Here is a 21,590-nt window from a genome sequence, read left to right on the forward strand (position 1 = left end):
GCTCTGTGTTCTAATAACAGGCTTCTCTACTGCCTGAGCTATCCCGGCCCTTCAAACACCCTCACGCTTCAAAGGAAGAAAGTGTGTTAAAAAATGGGTATATGGATGCTTTCCTAAGCGTTGATACGTATTACATTAGATCCAAGCCAATACTGGTAATCCTCGATTTCCAACAGTTCATTTAGCGACCTTTCGAAGTTCCAACACCACTGAAAACATGATTTACGATCACCCCAAAGATGCTTTTTCAAGAGGCCACTGGTTGGACTTTCTGGTTTTTCTCTAAAGAGGTTTCCCTTCTCATCCAAGAAGCTTCTTCAGCTCTTGAGTTGAAGCGAAACGTCTTCAAAGAAAAAGAAGAAAGAAAGTCCAGTTGCCTCTTGAAAAAGCACCTCTGGAACAACCATGACCTGGATGACTTGAGAATCTCCAATGACTTATGATTGTTTTTCACACCTATGACCACTGCAGCATCTCCATGATCACATGATCAAAGTTCAGATGCTTGACAACCGACTCATATTTATGACGGTTACAGTGTCCTGGGATTAGGTGATCTCTTTTGCGACATTCTGACCAGCAAGGGGAAGCCAGATTCCCTTAACAAACCAACAAACTTCAATGATTCACTTAACAACATGTGGCAAGGAAGGTCAGAAACCAGGGCAAAATTCACTTAACAAATGTCTCACTTAGCAACAGAAATTTGGAGCTCAATTGTGCTCATAAATCGAGGATTACCTGTAGCTGGGCTCATACATTTTTATATTGCTTTGCCTAATGCCACACTTTTTTTGTGTGTGGGGTGGGAGGTGGAACAGCCCAGCATCTCTTTCTTGAAAATATCCAGATAGTTAAGGTGTCCCAAATGCCAAATATTGGCTATGGTAGGAATGCACATATAAATAATCAAATTGACTTGCCTGTTGAGGAGCGTTGATGACTCCAATACAGTAGCCATATTGGAAGAAACCCAGAACTGCAGTAAAGACTGAGAGGATCAAACTAAATGTGATATCCTAAGAGAAGAGCAAAAATGAGAGGAGAAGGTCACATGGTGTATTCCCATTACAGCAGATTGAAGAAGAAATGACGTATACATTTCAACCCTTTGCTTGGAATCGGTGGTGAAATCCAAATTTTTTTATTACCGGTTCTATGGGTGTGGCTTGGTGGGCATGGTGTGGCTGGGTGGGTGTGGCAGGGGAAGGATACTGCAAAATCTCCATTCCCACCCTACTCCAGGGGAAGGCTACTGCAAAATTCCCATTCCTTCCCCACTCCTGGGGGAAGCATATTGCAAAATCTCCATTCCCAGCGCATTCTGGGGCCAGCCAGAGGTGGCATTTGCCGGTTCTAAACTATGCAAAATTTAGGCTACCGATTCTCCAGAACCTGTCAGAACCTGCTGGATTTCACCCATGCTTGGAATCCTTTGAAAAACTCCCAGAGTTTATTGGAATGATGCCTCCAAACATTGGCAGGATTCAAAACATATTTAACATTTCCCTTGATTTTCAAAAAGAAAAAACCAAGAAGGTCCTTCAGGACAGCCACGATCTGGATGATTGAGAATCTCCATAGATTCAAAACATCAAACAAACAAACAAACAAACAAACAAACAAACAAACAAACAAACAAGGCATGGCAATTATTTCAATCAGGAATATTGCCATGATTGGAGTTAAATATGCAAAATCTATGGAGGCTATCAAATCCAAACCATTGCTTGCTTCAAATTGAGCATCACATTGATGGTGGCTTTTTGGAAGGGGCGGATCAGAATATTATTTTACCTTGCAGAAATTTGTTCTAGATTCCAGTGTGACATTCCAACCAAGGTTAATCCACATGGCTATCACAATGCAGGCTCATTAAAACCCGATTTTGCTGCTTAATGCACAATGAAATAATTGTGTGACTGCCTACATATCCAACCTGACAGTGATGGGTTTCAAACATTTTTACTACCGGTTCTGTGGGCGTGGCTTGGTGGGTGTGGTGTGGCTTGGTGGGCGTGGCAGGGGATGAATACTGTAAAATCTCCATTCCCTTCCCAATCCAGGGGAAGGTTACTGCAAAATCCTCATTTCCTCCCAATCAGCTGGGACTTGGGAGGCAGAGAATAGATGGGGGCGAGGCTAGTCAGAATTTTTACTACCGGTTCTCCAAACTACTCAAAATTTCCACTACCAGTTCTCCAGAACTGGTCAGAACCTGCTGAAACCCACCTCTGCAACCTGGAAACCTTACTTTCTTTTACATAGTCCCAAAGCAGGGGGTGCTATTCATCAGGGTCTGACAAGTTCTGGAGAACCAGTAGTGGAAATTTTGAATACCGTATTTTTCAGAGTATAAGACGCACCTTTTTCCCTCGTAAGAGGGAGTGAAAATTTGGATGCGTCTTATACACCGAATGTAGTCCCGCCCACCCACTGGCCCCCACCCTTTGGCCTCTGCCTCCCAGCAATTTACCTCCTTGCAGCAAACAGCAAGAAGAAACAGCCCATTTCAGCTTCAGTACAACCCAATTAGCACAAGTCAATTGTCCGTTGGATCGGCCTCCTGACTCTCCGCTGTTTCAGGCTGCAGGGATTGCCATTGCCTATTGCTGCTTGCTGCAAGGAGGTAAATTGCTAGGAGCAGATTTCATAGATTTTAATCAAACTATGCTGAAAACGAAAATGAAAGTAAAGCAGGCTATTTGCTGTTTGCTGCAACAGGGCAATATTTCTGGGAGGCAGATTTCTTTTTCTTGTTTTCCTCACCAAAAAAGGTAGGTGTGGCTTAAAGTCCGGTGCGTCTTATACTCTGAAAAATTTGGTAGTTTGGAGAACTGGCAAATACCACCTCTGGCTGGTCCCAAGGTGGGGTGGGAATGGAAATTTTGCACTATCCTTCCCCCAGGAGTAGGGAGGAAATGGGGATTTTGCAGTATCCTTCCCCTGCCATGCCCACCAAGCCACACCATGCCCACCAAGCCATGCCCATACAACCAGTAGTAAAAAAAATTGAATTCCACCACTGTCCCAAAGGTTGAAATTTTGGGTTTAGAAAATTTAGAACTATGCCGCCTTCAGTATGACCTGAGCATAACTCATAAAATCATCTGCTGCAATGTCCTTCCTGTCAATGACTACTTCAGCTTCAACCACAACAATATACGAGCATACAATAGATTCAAACTTAAAGTGAACCGCTCCAATCTCGATTGCAGAAAATATGACTTCAGTAACAGAGTTGTTAATGCCTGGAATGCACTACCGGACTCCATGGTCTCATTCCCAAATCCCCAAAACTTTAACCTAAGACTGTTTACTGTTGACTTCACTCCATTCCTAAGAGGTCTGTAAGAGGCGTGCTTAAGACACCAGCGTGCCTACTGTCCCTGTCCTAATGTTCCCTTTAGCTGTGTTCATTTTATGTATTCAATTCATGCTAATACTTATATATGTTATTTAATATGTATTTGACTAAATAAATAAATAAATAAATAAAGGTGCTTTTTGAAGAGGCAACTGGACTTTCTGGATTTTCTTTGAAGACGTTTCGCTCCTCATCCAAGAAGCTTCTTCAGCTGAGCATCTTTGGGACAACCATGGCTTGAATAGAATAGAATAGAATAGAATAGAATAGAATTTTTTCTTTACTCCTCTTTCCTTACCCTTTCCCTTCGGGAGTGGTTACCGAGCAGTCCCGACTTTACACCATTCCAACTTGTTTAATTCTACCATTATTCCTGTACAATGACAACCAATCAATTTTTAGTCTTCTTGATCTTCTTTTTCAAAATGTTCTGCATAATCCACCATATTTTAATCCAAAAGGCTTTAACTTTTTTGCAAGTCCACCATATATGATAATAGGTAGCATCCTCACAATCACATCTCCAACATTTTGCTTTCACATTTGGATACATACATGAAAGTTTTTTAGGATCTAAATGCCATCTATAAAACATTTTATAAAAATTTTCTCTTAAATTTTGTGCTTGCGTGAATTTAACATTCCTCACCCAAATTTTTCCCCATGTTTCTAACATTATAGGTTGTTGAAAATTTTGTGCCCATTTTACCATACAATCTTTAACCAACTCCATTTCTGAATCAATTTCAACCAATACATTATATAATCTCTTTATATGCTGTTGACCTTGATCTTTTATTTGTTTTACCAAATTATCATCACTTTGCCTTATACCAATTTTCTGATCTATTTTCCATCTAGATTGCAATTGTCCATACTGGAACCATGTATAATTTCTCCCTTCATCCCTCAATTTCTCTCTAGATTTTAACTGTAATTCCCCTTTTTCCATAGTCAAAAGCTCTTTGTAAGTGATAACCTCCATTTTTTGTAATATATTTATATTCTCTATCATATGTCTGGGGATGGTCCATATTGGTATCTTTCCATCTAACTTATATTGATATTTTTTCCAAATCCTCAACAAAGCACTTCTGACCATATTATTCTTAAATGTCTTATCAATTTTCTTGTCATATATTACATATGCATGCCATCCATATAACAAACCATAACCTTCTATATTCAAAATCCTTTCCTCTGTTAAATTAATCCAATCAGAAATTAAAGCTAAAACAACTGCATCATAGTACAATTTCAAGTTAGGCATTTTTAAACCCCCTCTTTCCCTAACATCTTGCATTATTTTTAACTTTATCCTCGGTTTTTTACCCTTCCATACAAAATTATTAATCCCTTTTTGCCATTCTTGTAAATTTGCATCTTTCTTCAATATTGGAATCATTTGAAACAAAAATAAAAATCTAGGCAAAACATTCATTTTTATAGCTGCCACTCTTCCCAACAATGATAATTGTAACTTCTTCCATTTCTCCATTTCTTTAATTACTTTTCCCCACAATACCTCATAATTATTTTTATATAATTTTACATTCGATGCTGTAATGTATACTCCTAAGTATTTAACCTTTTTAACTGCTTCATATCCAGTTATTCTTTCTAATTCTTCCCTCTGATGTGTATTCATATTTTTAATTATCATTTTTGTCTTCTGTTGATTCACTTTAAACCCAGATACCTTACTATACTGATCAATTGTCTCCATCAAATAGAATAGAATTTTTTATTGGCCAAGTGTGATTGGACACACAAGGAATTTGTCTTGGTGCATATGCTCTCAGTGTACATAAAAGAAAATATACGTTCATCAAGGTACGACATTTACAACACAATTGATGGTCAATATATCAATATAAATCATAAGGATTGCCAGCAACAAAGTTACAGTCATACAGTCATAAGAGGAAAGAGATTGGTGATGGGAACGATGAGAAGGTTAATAGTAGTGCAGATTTAGTAAATAGTTTGACAGTGTTGAGGGAATTATTTGTTTAGCAGAGTGATGGCCTTCGGGAAAAAACTGTTCTTGTGTCTAGTTGTTCTGGTGTGAGAACCTCCATAGAAATTTCTCTTAGATATTAATGTAGCTCTTTTTGAATATTTGGTGAATCTCTTGGGTAGAAAAGCATGGTAGCATTTGGCTGGCATGAGTTTAATTGTGCCTTACAGAGTTCAGAAAAATCTCACAGTTGTACATCGGTGAGGCTCTTAACAAGCAGTCAGATAATTGTGTGGAACAATTGCAACCAAGTCCATTATGTACCTTCCAGAGCCCCACTAATTGTAAATATGTGCAAGGTCTGATTAATACATCAAACAGAACACAGCAGTTATGACTTGTGGTCCATGAAGGACCAATACAGTCTCTCTTTAATTGGCAGTTCGACTCCTAATTGTCTAGGAGGAGAGTAATAGAAAAGTTAACAAGACCTGGCAAACTACCACAAACAGTTGGTGAAACTATTTGGTGCAGTGCATTAACTTTTGTTATACAGGTAGTCCTCGACTTACAACAGTTCATTTAGTGACCATTCAAAGTTACAATGGCACCGAAAACATGTCACTTATGACCATTGTTCACGGTTACGACCTTTGTAGCATCCCCATGGTCATGTGACCAAAATTCAGTCATTAAGCGAATGCCATGGTTGTAAAGAGAATGCTGAAGTCATTAAGTGAACCCATTGTTCACTATGGCACATTCATAAGCAAATGCCGGGTTTTCACCAAAGAACGTTGTAAATCGTAGTTATGTGAGTGCGAGATTCTACAAATGATCGGCTGGTTGCCCAGTGTCCAAAATGTGGTCATATGACTGCAGGGTGGATAGCCATCATAACTCTGAATCTTGGTTATACAGAACTTGGGGGGGGGGTGTCCGTCATAACTTCAAATCATTGCTAAGCAATTGGTTGTAAGTCAAAGACTACCTGTATTTGTATCATGGATATTTATAATTGACTATAAATAACCATTATTTATGGTTACCGTTATTTATGGTTACCATAACCACCATTATTACTTACGATCACAATTGATCAAGACCGCAAGGTTACCCTACTGCAGGGGTCTGCAAACTTGGTTCTTTTAAGACTTGTGGACTTCAACTCCCAGAGTTCCTCAGCCAGCAAAGCTGAGGAACTCTGGGAGTTGAAGTCCACAAGTTTTAAAAGAACCAAGTTTGCAGAGCCCTGCCCTACTGTAATCTAGAGAGTTGCTACCAAATGGCAGATTTTCTATAAGTGTGTGAGTGTGTACGTGTGTTTGTGCTGTATGTGAGAGAAAAACAAGAGTGTCAAATGGGTGAAAGTTTTCTATTTTCTTTAACTATATGCAGTGATTCACTTAACCACTGTAGCAAGAAAGGTTGTTAAAATGGGGCAAAACTCTCTTAACAACTGTCTCACTTAGCAACCTAAATTTTAGGCTCAATTGTGGTCGTAAATCGAGGACTACCTGTACAATAATGAAATAGTAGAATTACCAATGGTTATTTATATTCAATTATAAATATCCACAATATAAATACAGGTAGTCTTCGACTTACAACCAATTGCTTAGCAATGATTCAAAGTTATTCGAAGACCCCCTCCCTCCAAAGTTCTGTATAACCCAGATTCAAAGTTATGACAACTATCCCCCACAGTCATATAACCACATTTTGGAGATTTGGCAACCAGCCGACCATTTGCAAAATCCCTCACTCTTGTAACTACAATTTACAATGTTTTTTGCTGAAAACCCAGAATTTGCTTACAAATGTGCCATAGCAAACAATGGGTTCACTTAATGACTTCAGCATTCTCTTTACAACTGTGACATTCAGTTAATGACTGCCACAAAAAAGGTAATAAAACTGTCACATGATGTCCTGCTTAATGATTGTCATGTTCTAACAACTAGAATTGTAGTTGTGGACTACCTATAGCAATAGCAATAGCACTTAGACTTGTATACCGCTTCACAGTGCTTTACAGCTGTCTCTAAGTGATTTACAGAGTCAGTGTATTGCCCCCAACAATCTGTGGTCCTCATTTTACCAACCTCCAAAGGATAGAAGGATGAGTCAACCTGGTGAGAGTCGAACTGCCAAATTGCAGGCTGCTGACAGTCAGCAGAAGTAGCCTGCAGTACTACACTCTAACCACTGCGCCATGTGGCTCTTCTAACTGGATTACACTAATAAGCTACAGACCATAACTATGATCCTATGTGAAATCCCCCCCCAATATCACCATAGGGCCTCTGATGGCTCAGACTGCTAAGACAGTCTGTTATTAACACAGCTGCTTGCAATTACTGCAGGTTCAAGCCCCACCAGGCCCAAGGTTGACTCAGCCTTCCATCCTTTATAAGGTAGGTAAAATGAGGACCCAGATTGTTGGGGGCAATAAGTTGACTTTGTATATAATATACAAATGGATGAAGACTATTGCTTAACATAGTGTAAGCCGCCCTGAGTCTTCGGAGAAGGGCGGGATATAAATGCAAATAAAAAAAAATTGTCCACAGGATGGACTTCGACCCCCATCCTTCCTAGTTTCAGGATTGTTGGAAATGATAACATGAGGGGCACCAGGTTGGATAATGTTCTACATCATGATTTCATTCATGGTTCATAAGGGCTCGGCAAATTCCCCCATTATTTTAGTAATCCCTGGCTTATTCTTTATTTGAATAACCCTGTCTTTGCACTCAGTGTCCTGAGAAATTGTAGCAATACGCCCCACAAGAGAAATAACAACTCACGGTTATTAAAAGGGACATAAGACCCTCAGGTTTTCTTGGCATTACATTCCCTGAGTTGCATCATCTGCTACAAATAAGCTATTTCTTCTGCACTCATTGTGCAAAGTGGCAGCTGATCCAGACATATGCCGCCATGCCAGCTGCCAAGATTGCCTACCCTTTAATGAAAGTAAATTAACATCTGATCGCCAGTCCACCAATCTAATAAATTAACTGTTCAGTTAAGTTATTATGGACGGTTAGCTGCTGCCTTTTCTTATGTTTTGTATTTGGAGAGCTCATAATAAGCAGAAAATTGCTTTTAACTCTATAATTGCTACAACATGGCAGACAATAGCAACTGTGATCCCAGCAATGACTTATTTTACACTTTCATTCAAATTCACACTAGTTACTATAGTACTGCTAGACAGGGAAACCAAATTAGACCATTCGTCCTTGCAAAAGAATATCTGCAATATTCTCCCTTTTTCTGTATTTATTTTTATAAGAAGGATTAAATACAATAAAAATATAAAGAATCAAAGGGAAGATAAGAAAAAATAATAGAATTGTAATTTCCACCCTTCTTTCTGTTGAGTAGTTCGTCTTACTCTTTATTTTCCTTCTTTTCTTCCTTTGTAATTAAGGTAAAGGTAAAGGTTCCCCTTGCACATACGTGCTAGTCGTTGCCAACTCTGGGGTGTGTATGCTCATCTCTGTTTCAAAGCTGAAGAGCCAGCGCTGTCCGAAGACGTCTCTGTGGTCATGTGGCCGGCATGACTCAACACCAAAGGCGCATGGAACGCTGTTACCTTCCCACCAAAGGTGGTCCCTATTTTTTCTACTTGCATTTTTATGTGCTTTTGAAACTGCTAGGTTGGCAGAAGCTGGGAAAAGTAAAGGGAGTTCACCGCATTACACGGCAGCACTAGGGATTCAAACCACTGAGCTGCCAACTTTTTGATCAAAAAGCTCAATGTCCTAGCCCCTGAGCCACCACGTCCCTTTGTAATTACATTCCTCTTAACTGATTGATGTAAACCAGGGATGTCAAACTCAAGGCCCGGGGGCCAGATCTGGCCGCAGGGTGCTTAGATCTGGCCCATAGGGCTAACCTGGAAACAGCGAAGGACAAGCCCATGGGGCCTCTGCCAGCAAAAATGTCTCGCCCAACCTCCATTTTTGCTGGCAGAGGGTTGCAGGAGGCTGTCACAGCTGAAAAAGGCGCTCGCAAGGGCCGCGTGCAGCTCTCCCAAATTCCATTTTCGCTGGCAGAGGATTGCAGAAAACCGTCACAGCTGAAAACGGAGCTCAAAAGCCCATTTTCACTGGCCAAGTGCTCGGGCCACCATAGGAGCTCTTGACACAACTGATATTGAGCTGGCCACACCCACCCCAGCTCCCCCGAGATCAAACACAATCCTGATGCAGCCCTCAATGAAATAGAGTTAACATAACATCAGAGTTGGAAGGGACCTTGGAGGCCTTCTAGTCCAACCCCCTGCCCAGGCAGGAAACCCTACACCATCTCAGTCAGATGGTTATCCAACATTTTCTTGAAAATTTCCAGTGTTGGAGCATTCACAACTTCTGCAGGCAAGTCGTTCCACTTATTAATTGTTCTAACTGTCAGGAAATTTCTCCTTAGTTCTAAGTTGCTTCTTTCTTTGACCAGTTTTCACCCATTGCTTCTTGTTCTACCCTCAGGTGCTTTGGTGAACAGCCCGACTCCCTCTTCTTTGTGGCAGCCCCTAAGATATTGGAACACAGCTATCATGTCTCCCCTAGTCCTTCTTTTTGTTAAACTAGACATACCCAGTTCCTGCAACCGTTCTTCATATGTTTTATCCTCCAGTCCCCTAATCATCTTTGTTGCTCTTCTCTGCACTCTTTCTAGAGTCTCAACATCTTTTTTACATCGTGGCGACCAAAACTGGATGCAATATTCCAAGTGTGGCCTTACCAAGGCATTATAAAGTGGCACTAACACTTCACGTGATCTTGATTCTATCCTCTGTTTATGCAGCCCAGAACTGTGTTGGCTTTTTAACAGCTGCTGCACACTGCTGGCTCATATCTAAATGGTTATCCACTAGGACTCCAAGATCCCTCTCACAGGTACTACTATTGAGCAAGGTACCACATATACGGTACTGGTGCATTTTGTTTTTGGCCTAAATGTAGAACCTTACTTTTTCACTGTTGAATTTCATTTTGTTAGATAGCGCCCAATGTTCAAGTCTGTCAAGATCTTTCTGTAACTTGAGCCTATCTTCTGGAGTGTTGGCTATTCCTGCCAGCTTGGTGTCATCTGCAAATTTGATGAGTTCCCCATCTATCCCTCGTCCAAGTCATTGATGAAGATGTTGAAGAGTACTGGGCCTAAAACAGAGCCTTGGGGTACTCCACTGCATACTTCCTCCATGTGGATGTAGTTCCGTTGAGGACTACACGTTGAGTGTGGTTGGTCAGCCAGTTACGAATCCATCTGGTGGTGGTGCTGTCTAACCCACATTTTCTACTTTATCTAGTAGTAGGTTATGGTCTACTTTATCAAATGCTTTACTGAAGTCCAAGTAAATTATATCGACAGCATTCCTCTGGTCTACTAATTTTGTCATTTTGTCAAAGAATGCGATAAGATTAGTCTGGCATGATCTGTTTTTGACAAACCCATGTTGGCTTTTGGTTATTACTTTGTTTGCTTCTAGGTGTTCGGTGATTCGTTGCTTGATTATCTTTTCCAGAATCTTCCCCGGTATTGAGGTCAGACTGATAGGTCTGTAGTTTCCTGGATCTGTTTTTTTTCCTTTTTTGAAGATGGGAACTACATCAGCTCTTTTCCAGTCCTCTGGCAGCTCCCCTGTGCTCCAGGATCTTTGAAAGATATAGTTCAGTGGTTCTGAGATCACGTCTGCCAGTTCCTTCAGAACCTTGGGGTGTAATCCATCCGGTCCTGGTGATTTGAACTCGTCTAGGGTAGACAGGTGTTCACTTACCATTCACCATTCACATCCCTGATGTAAACCATCAATTCAGTCTTTTCTTCTTAATAAGAAGAAAACTCTAGGGGGCGATGCTCATCTCCGTTTCAAAGCCGAAGAGCCAGCACTGTCCAAAGATGGCTCCATGGTCATGTGGCCGGCATGACTAAATGCCAAGGGCGCACGGAGCACTGTTACCTTCCCACCAACGTGGTCCCTATTTTTTTTACTTGCATTTTTTACGTGCTTTCAAACTGCTAGGTTGGCAGAAGCTGGGACTAGTAATATGAGCTCACCCCATTACACAGCACTAGGGATTCAAACCGCTGAACTGCCAACCTTTCAATCGACAAGCTCAGCATCTTAGCCACATGAGCCACCACGTCCCTTTGGAAGTCCTTAAAAGAGCCAAAAACCTGGTCATCAGCCTTCCATCCTTCCGCGGTCCGTAAAATGAGGACCCAGATTATTGGTGGCAGGTAGGCTGATTCTATAAACCGCTCAGAGAGGCCTGTAAAGTACTCTGAAGAGATCTATAAATCTAAGTGCTACTGCTATTGGGTTTCTTCTACAGTCAATGAATGGATATGAGCCACTAGATGCAAACTTTCTTTCATTCTTCTGATCTATTCTGAAAATATGACTGCCACCAGCCCTCTGATTTTGGGAGGCAAAAGGCCATCTCTTTATTAGATACATCATCTCCATTTGCCAAATTTCTTCTGGTATAGAGAGTGCTTTTTGTCTCTTTTCTGCCACTGCTATGTACATAAAAGGGATAATGCTAGAATAAACAAAACCCACCCTCAGTATTGTTTTCAGCAGCTTTAAAAAGTTGTCTTCTTTTGATCCATGGATATAGAAAATGGAGATTGTTATTTCAAATCCTCTGCCCTTTTATCTTTTGGCTGTTTTTCCATGGCTTTCTTTCTTTCTTCCTTCCTGTGTTTACCAGCCTTCAGTCCCATTTTGCTAGTTAGCTGTTTTTGGTGTTTGTTGAGCTTTAATAAATAATTTTTTGTTGGCTGAACTGAATGACCTGTGCGCTTGCTCCAATCTGGAAATAAGGATTGAATTGATTGCGAATGTGCTGCGGGAAAATTGAACCGGACATTACCCCTAATAATTTTTCCTTCCCCCTCCCTCCTTTGTTAGAGGTGGTGGCTCAGTGGCTTAAAAGACGTTAGAGAAGGTCTATGCTCCAATGGTTTGAGTCCTAGCACTGTGTGATGGTGTGAGGTCCTGTCACTTGCCTCAGCTCCTGCCAACCTAGCTGTTCAAAAGCAAGCTAATTTAAGTAGATAATTAGATACCAGTTTGGCAGGAAGATAACAGTGTTTCACCATATGTTTTGCCCTGCGGGGTGGTGTCATGGTGGCAGTTTGACACGGAAATGTCTTGGGATAATCCTGGCTCAATGGCTTAAAGAAATGGAGATGAGCACCATCCCTTAAAATCAGAGTAAAACAGCAGAGTAAAACCCACAGGGACTCCTTTACCTTTACCTCCCTCCATACTGAGAAATTGGGATCAGCCAACTATCTGAGACAAAAGTAGCATGTAAATTTTAACACAGTACAGTTTTTCATGTACATCTAGGCTTTAAAAGGAGTATTGGCTTGTACCTCTGTAACTGCCATATTCTGCTGTTGGGATCTGTCTCACAGAATTCTAAGTCCATCAACTTGTCAGATGCTAAAAATTCTCTTAGCCCAGCCCATCACAGAACATCCATTGTGAGGAAGAATGAAAATTCTAATAAAATCCTCGCTGTTTCTACTCTCTGAGCTTTTTGGACTAGTGTTGTGGGTCTTAAAAGATGTTTAATAATGCTTTTACAGCAGTGGTGATATTCAGCCGGTTCTATCTGGTTCGGGCGAACCGGTAATGGTGGCTACAGGAAGCTCCACCCACCCAGACGTCATCACGTCCTATTTTTGATGCTCTGTTCATGTGCAGAAGGTCCTGCACATCAGTGATGGGTTTCAATTTTTTTTACTACCAGTTCTGTGGGTGTGGCTTGGTGGGCGTGGCAGGGGAAGGATACTGCAAAATCCCCATTTCTTCCCGATCAGCTGGGACTTGGGAGGCAGAGAATAGATGGGGGCGGGGCCAATCAGAATATTTACTACTGGTTCTCCGAACTACTCAAAATTTCCACAAGCGGTTCTCCAGAACTGGTCAGAACCTGCTGAAACCCACCTCTGCTGTGCATGTGCGGAGGTGGCGCATGCGCTCACATTTGTGAACCAGTAGCGAAGGTAAGTGAATACCACCCTTGTTTCACAGACTAAAGAAAACACACTACTAATTAATAAAAGTTTTGTTTTGCAAAAGCCTATGAAACACCTGGTTAATATTTTGCTGAAATCTGTCTTGGAATTTCTCAAAAGTTTTCTTGCCCTATGAAAGAGGAAATTGACTGTATTCTCAGAGTGATATGTAAAAAAAAAAGGTGCTTTCATTTTAAATGTTGATTAAATTTGCAAGCTGATAAAATCCTGAATGGTAATGTTGAATTGAACAGATCCAATTCAAACTAGAATTGGGGGTGGCGGGGCAGGGTGAGATGCCTGCAGGCAGGAGGCATAAGGATGGATTGAATGTATTCATACTGGGATCACTTCACCCATAGAAATCAATCCATCAATGCCATGTAAAAACTTAATTCTGTTAGGGCAGGGTTGGGCAATTTTACAACCCGTGGACTTCAGCTCTCAGAAACCACCATTTGGGGAGTTGAAGTCCACAGATTGTAAAGGGGCCATACAGTAGTTGCCCATGCCTGAGGTAGGATATTCTACTGAGATGTTTTCAAATTGAATCTCCAAACTGATTATTTGTACATCGCTGTTTCTTATAAAGGTTGCAAAATGGGATCACATGACCCTAAGACCCTGGAACCGTCATAAATTTGAGTCAGTTGTCAAGCATCCGAATGTAAATCACATGAGCATGGAGATGCTCCAACGGTCATAAAAGATGAAAAATGGTCATAACTCACTTTTTTCAGTGCCGTTGTAACTTCAAACGGTCACTAAGTGAACTGTTGTAAATCAAGGACTGTCTGTATTCTTCAAGGAACCAATAGGAGCAAAGTATTATAATTTATACAATTTAAAAAAATATATTAAAATGATTTTTTAAAAAAATAATAACTTTTTTTTTAAAATTTGCATTTATATCCCGCCCTTCTCCGAAGACTCAGGGTGGCTTACACTGTGTTAAGCAATAGTCTTCATCCATTTGTATATTTTTTACAAAGTCAACTTATTGCCCCCAACAATCTGGGTCCTCATTTTACCTACCTTATAAAGGATGGAAGGCTGAGTCAACCTTGGGCCTGGTGGGGCTTGAACCTGCAGTAATTGCAAGCAGCTGCTGTTAATAACAAACTGTCTTAGCAGTCTGAGCCACTCAAGGACCCTTGCCACATTCTCTCCAAATTTTCATTTCCTTTTGTGTCTCTTCCAATCAGGAATGCAGAAAATTATTTATTGTCTGACCCAACGTTTAGATGGGAAACCCATTTCAGAAGGAAGCATAACCAAAGAAGCACATGTAACCACAACAAAACTAAAGTGGATTTAATAGTCAAATGTAAATCCCCTTAAATTAAAAGATATTCCTTAAATAAATAAGTGTCATAAAGACTGGCCATAGGTTTAATTATTTTCTGTTTTTATTATATTAAAACATCCAATTTGATGTTGACATTTGAAGGAGCTCTGAAGGCTGTGCCTCAGATTGCCAGGTAGGTTCTGTTATAAAATAAAGTTCATGCTTCATTTATTTATTAATATTTATTGTGTCACATCGTTATATCATTATTCTGTGACACTTTACATCCTACGTATATTTATTCCAAATTAAGTCCCACTATATTGAGTGTGATTTACAGCCTAAGAAGTCTGCATAGGGTTGCACTCTTAGAATGTGAACATCGTAATCAGTTTCATGTCAAAAATAAAGCTTTTGTTAGAGTTGAAACATAGGAAAATCTAGAGTCTTAGCATATGAAGTGCAGTTCATATTGCCAAGCAACCTCTGCAAAGAAATAGCCTTAGAAACTCTGGAAATAAAGTCCAAAATCAGTCAACTTATTCAACTAGATAGGTGATATGTTCTGAAGTCAGTTTTATGAGAGAAAACCAACAACTGGAAATTGCTCTTGTACAGCTTATTTAAATGCATTTGTCCCAGACCAAACCACACCAAAAATTGCTGATTAAATGTAAATTGCAATGTTATTTAGAGGGCTACTGCAAAAAAGGAGAACAATGTTGCAAAAAGAACAGTAAGAAGCATAGATCACCACCAAATCACAAATATTTAAGACGTAGAAGTCCTACCTAGTGTGTACTGTTTTATGGGTGTCTAACCTGGAGAGAAATTGCAAGATGTACAGTATTTCATGCATAATAATCAGTATGGGCTTGAAACTGAAAATGTAGATTTGACTCTCAGTGAGTCTAACTATATTCAATAGCATAGATTTCTGAGTAAGTATACTTACAACTTTACTGCAATCCTATAGCTATACAACTGGCGTTCCCAGCTTACTAATATCCAGTTACATTGGAACTGAATTCTTGTAGTTCCCAGTCAACATGTTTTAACTCACATCATAATCTCCAGACCACAGTAGAATAGAATTTTTTTATTGGTCAAGTATGATTGGACACACAAGAAATTTGTCTTGGTGCATATGCTCTCAGTGTACATAAAAGAAAAGATACCTTCATCAAGAATCATAAGGTACAACAATTAATGATAGTCATAGGGTACAAATAAGCAATCAGGAAACAGTATCAATATAAATCATAAGGATATAAGCAACAAGGTTACAGTCATATAGTCATAAGTGGAAGGAGATGGGTGGTGGGAACGATGAGAAGATTAATAGTAGTGCAATGATAGAAATTTTAATAAAACTAGTTCCACTGATTGATATTATATTTCTATATCAATAATTTTCTTCCTTTTCCTTTTTTGTTTGCTTATTTGATTTTCTTTCTTGTTTTAAAAAACAAAAACTCCCTGTTTTTAGGGCCCCTCTTGTTTCAATAAAAAAAACCCAAATTTTAGCCCAAAAAGCTGAAGCTTACTGTCACCCATGTTTTCTCCCTGGTTAGATATGCATAGGATCGCACTGTCAGCAAATTTGAATGAATGCTTTATTTTTTTTTAAAAGCAAAGGATAATTGTCTCTAAAGTTGCAGAAAACTTTTGCTGATGTCAAATTTCAATTTTATTAAATCAAGGAAGCAAACAGAGTGTGCCAGATTGGGCTGGATGAAAAACGTTCACAAGAATATTCACCAGAGTGAAAATTGTTGTGAACAGCGTATGTTTGATAATGACATTCACAAATTCTCTAGAGGCAACACTCTCAGTGTGAAAGCTATTGACAAACATGTCTTATTCAAAACATATTTGAAAGAAGTCAATGTATTCTATCAATGCAAGAAAAGAGCTGATTTTCTCCAATTCGCTAGCTTCTAGAATGTAATTATGAATATGTTCTTTCCTTTCCTTTTAATTTTTCCCCCACCTCAGTTATAAAGACTTATCTCAGTAATGAATGAGACTGCAACTTTGCCTTTGTTTCCCCTGAAGTAAGCCTCAATAATAGATAAATTGGCTTTTCTTTTCTGAACCCCCATGTATCAACTAAATCATGCTTAGGGATGCACTGCAGGATTCAGTACCTTGTTAAGATGCTGGGCATAAATCTTGATTTGGAAGTCTAGTAAGAGATCTTGCGATAAGTATTACCTTTGTTAACCGCTGTTTAGGTTTCACATCCATCAGCGTGTTTCTTGACAGTGGATCCATGATTGCTGGTAGTCACTTGCTCAAAAGAATTTTGCAAAAGATGACTTCCCGACCTTTATTAGATTTGTTGCTTAAAGAGCTGGAGAGGCATAGTTGATCGTATGAGATCCCCAAGGGGAGGAGGAGAAGGAGAGACCGTTGGTGGCAGACAACATGAGAGAATTAGAGGAAGCTTATTTGTAGCCACTGGTAAGGATATAATTAATCAACTCAAATGTTAATGAAAAACCAAGCATTCTGCAGCGTGTACCTTCTCTCCACATCAATTGTTTAAATAGAGAAAGTGCAAAGGCCAAAGGAGTTTGCACAATGATAAACCCACCAAAATGAGCTGAAATGTTCACTAAGAGTTTATTGCATTCTGGACATCAAAACAGAGGAAGTCTTCCCCTAAGTTGTTGTCCCAATATGCTGGACTCCAACTCCAAAATATTCAGATATTAATATCATAAGAGTTACCCTTTTCCAAACCGGTACCTAGGTAAATGCTGGCTTTGCAATCTCAGCTTCCCATCCTAGCTGGCTATCATTTTCAGGGTGACAATCCCAGTTCGATAATGCCGGATTGTTGGGAAATTTCTCTAGGACAGTAATTCTGATTTTTTGGTCCTCTAATAGAAAATTGCAAAGTGTTGTTTTTCTTCTACATCAGAGTCTCCAAACTTGGCAACTTTAAGGCATGTGGACTTCAGCTCCCAGAATTCCTCAGGCAGTCATGCTGGCTGGGGAATTCTGGGAGTTGAAGTCTACAAGTCTTAAAGTTGCCAGGTTTGGAGAACACTGTTCTACGTATATTCTATTCATAACTTTTATAGGTAGTCCTCAATTTATGCCTACAATTGGGACCAGAACTCCATTGCTAAGGTCTGGTTAAGATCATGTACTGATTTATGGTTAAACTGAGATTAGATAGTTGCAAATCATCATCATCATCATCCATGGAGCCTCCAGGATTTCAGAAATATGAAATAACAAATCTCCATGGAATGAAGTTGCTATCATCTCTCACATTTGGCTATGCTGGATATACAGTAATTGGCATCTAACAACAAGTGGATGGCCAATCCAGCCTATTCCTGTGCTAATTATTAAGAGAATATTTAAATTCTATTCAAATCATTTACCCTAAATACTTGGAGATTAGTTAACCCAGTTGAAGTTAGTGTATCCTAGTACCATGTGGATACAAGATGGAAGAGTTCTTTTCTAGCCTTCCTGAATTTAAAATACTGATGATGTTACCTAGTTTGGGTAATGAAACAACCAAGCTTAGAGACCACCAAAGACCCTTCATTTCAACCTTGAGCTATAAATGTTCTCCTTTATAGAACTTGGTTCCTTGAAAGAAATATTAGATATTCCTGTCTAATGCTCATTTAGTGGTAAGCTCCACTGAATTCCATGGAGCTTAAAATCAGTGATGGGTTTCAAAATTTTTTACTACCAGTTCTGAGGGTATGGCTTGGTGGGTGTCGCATGGCATGGCTTGGTGGGCATGGCTTGGTGGGCGTGGCAAGGGAAGGATACTGTAAAATCTCCATTCCCTCCCCACTCCAGGGGAAGGTTACTGCAAAATCCCCATTTCCTCTTGATCAGCTGGGAATCGGGAGGCAGAGAATACATGAGGGCAGGGCGAATCAGAATTTTTACTACCGGTTCTTTGAATACTCAAAATTTCCACTACTGGTTCTCCAGAACCGGTTAGAGCCTGCTGAAACCCACCTCTGAGCTTAATTCTAACCAGAGATGTCGAGAAAATTACATTTTAAAATGCTTCCTGGGTCCTGAATTAATAGTTCCAACAACTATATTGCCTAAGGGCAAAATAGAGACAGTAAGTGCTGTATATTTAAGTTTTCAAAGATGTGTATTTTTACTGAACTAGAGCCATTGAACCCCAGTTAATAAGTTAAGAACAAGCTGTTAATACTTTTACTTGTAACTTTGTGAACAAAGTTCACAATGTTATTCCCATATTTCTAAAGAATCATTGGGGGACAGTAGCTTCACTCGGAGCTCAGTTCTGGTTCTCCTTTGAGGATACCTTTAATCTACTACATGCTGTGGGTTTCAGTGGCGTTTCCTGGAATGGAAGAAAATCTCCTGGATTTTGGAATGCCTATTTATCAAGATCAAAGCACCACAAATAATTCAGCTCCAGTTGGATATTGGATGTTGACTTGGTGCACTGCCCCTTCGAGGAAGTCTAAGAACAGTCAAGAGTGATGGAAGAGCGTCTGCACTATAAGCCATTTTCTTTTTTCAATCGCCATAGGTCAACCGTGCACTCTTTTAAATGCTTTCCACATGGAAATAATATGCACAAGCACACTTTATTTGCTCTGATGGCAAATAAAAGCTTAACGTAAGGAGAAAACAAATAGGTCAGTTGGTTTCTCAACGGACAGAAAAGAGTAAAATGTGGCTATTATTTATCGATCCAAGAAACTTTAGATAAAGGTATGAAGTGGTTGTTTTGTGATATGTCACATGTCTGCCTTCATGACATCAAGGATGTTCTGTGGATTATGACGGTGTAATATTTACAAAGTCCAAAAGGTAAGGTACCTAATTCTGATTGAAACAAGAGGGACCTTAAAAGCAGGGACTGTAATGATTTACTATTGTGCTGGTTTTTTAAAAAGCAATACATATCTTGACTATTTTCCACATCAGCTTCTGCAACAACATTCAGTTGGGTTTTTTTCCCCCCAGTTCTGTCTCAAAATGCACAGAACTGAACTGGCTTGGCTCTTTTGGTATGCAAAACATTTGTTTTCCTACTGATCACCCTTTCTCCAGCTCCTGTGTTGTAACCAGCTGTACTCACTTCACTTTCTTTCTTAAATGTCAGTAAAGATTCCTACTTGCTCTAATCATGAGATGACCTGTGCCCTGTCCTTTATACTCAAACATGTTAATGTGAGTATATTGTCCTATCATAGTAGTTGATGTATGAGAATACTATTGTATTTGGATTGTGTATTCAGGGTTTATTGAACAAAATCAAATGAACATTTCGGATAGCTTTGAGATAGGTTTGGTAATATCTGCCCAAATATTAACTTGGCATGAAAAAAATAATCAATCAATCAAAAAATCAATCCGTTTCACTTGGAATTTGGTTTCAATTGGAATTTAATATTCTCTACATTCTAAAAACAATGTGCTATAAACTCTGTTGACTCTGCTTGGTCAGGCAGATAGTACGGTTCTTTTAAAGCTGAAGAACTACGGTAAATGACATTTTCAGAAGGTGTGGTGTTTAGTTTCACAGCTCTTTACCAAATGGGCTGCAGAAAACCTACATACACCAAAATAAATAGCAATAGCACTTGGACTTATATACTGCTTCATAGCCCTCTCTAAGCAGTTTACAGAGTCGGCCTATTGCCCCCAACAATCTGGGTCCTCATTTTACCCACCATGGAAGGATAGGAAGACTGAGTCAACTTTGAGCCTGGTGAGATTTGAACTGCCAAATTGCAGCAGCCGGCAGTCAGCAGAGGTAGCCTGCAGTACTGCACTCTAACCACTGTGCCACCATGGCTCAAATTATACTTTTTTACTTTGCATTACCTGAAACTCTTGGCATTGAGGAGATAGGAGTATTTGCTTTCAGAATGGGCACTCAGTGGTCTTTAAAATACCATTAATAGCCCTAGTATATACCCTAACAGTGTAGAAGTTGGGTGCATGATCCATATCCATTTCTCAATGGTAACGGCTCAGCTATACATGAATGGAGTTCGAACCTGACTGGGCTCAAGGTTGACTCAAACTTTCATCCTTCCAAAGTTGATAAAATGAGGACCCAGTGTTGTGACCTAGGCCCAAGTGGTTATTACCAGACACAATCAGTCCTAAACAAACATATTTTATTAGAACAGCTGAGAATGAAGTAATTCTTAGTCCACATTAAGTCCAAAACAAAGTCCTTCATAAAAAACCCTTCAGCCTTATCACAAACCTTTGTCTTCTTTGGCACCCTACCAAAGGCTTTTCTTGGCAAGAACCCTGCGAAGATCAGAAACAGGAGACAAGAAACAATTGTAGCAACATTGCTTTCCTACAAAGAATGCAAGAGCTATTGCTGCTCTTTTAAGCTTTATGGGAGGGGCCAATCATCTCCTGGCTTTACTCCCAAGTCGTCCTTTTTGCTTTAGTTGCTCTTGCCTTCTGGCAGCTCTTCGCATGTGTGCACTAGGAACAGGCCCCTCCTGTTCCTCTGCCTCTCTGCTGTCCACCTCTGGAGGCTCAGAGCCTCCTCACTGTCCGACTCCACTGCCAGCTCCACAGGCTGCTGGTGGTCCACAACATCCAGACTGTTGGGGGCAATATGCAAATAATGCTTCTATAGTGTAAATCACCCAGAGAGTGTTGTAAATTGCTATTGGGTGATATGTAAGCCTAAAAGCTATTTGCTGTTTTGGAACAAAATTTTCTCATGGCACAATAACACATTTAATCATGAGTCCAAAATCTTGAATAATCTAGTAGTAACACAAAACCAATTGAAGACAAATTAGTAGAATTTAGTTGCAGGTTAAGCACATAATAAAAATAAGAGGTCTAAAGACCATTTAAGGGCCAGCATAAGCCACCTAAAATGTGAAACGAATTGTATACAATTCCAAAAATATTCATAA

The 21,590-nt window shown here is 39.8% G+C and overlaps 1 protein-coding gene across 1 annotated transcript in view; it reads right to left on the reverse strand.

Annotated features, from left to right (window-relative positions):
* Nucleotides 1–17,059, reverse strand: part of SLC2A2 (solute carrier family 2 member 2) — a 42,187-nt gene extending 25,128 nt beyond the window's left edge. Inside the window, exons 1-2 of the mRNA XM_058188114.1 lie at nt 16,882–17,059; nt 924–1,019 (exon numbers count right to left, since the gene is read on the reverse strand). Coding sequence (XP_058044097.1) covers nt 924–1,019; nt 16,882–16,941 — 156 coding nt within the window. The 5' untranslated portion in view covers nt 16,942–17,059. The remainder of the gene's footprint in view (nt 1–923; nt 1,020–16,881) is intronic.
* Nucleotides 17,060–21,590: the final 4,531 nt, after the last annotated feature.

The sequence above is a fragment of the Ahaetulla prasina genome, chromosome 6, assembly GCF_028640845.1.
Source record: "Ahaetulla prasina isolate Xishuangbanna chromosome 6, ASM2864084v1, whole genome shotgun sequence".
NCBI classification, from domain to species: domain Eukaryota; kingdom Metazoa; phylum Chordata; class Lepidosauria; order Squamata; family Colubridae; genus Ahaetulla; species Ahaetulla prasina.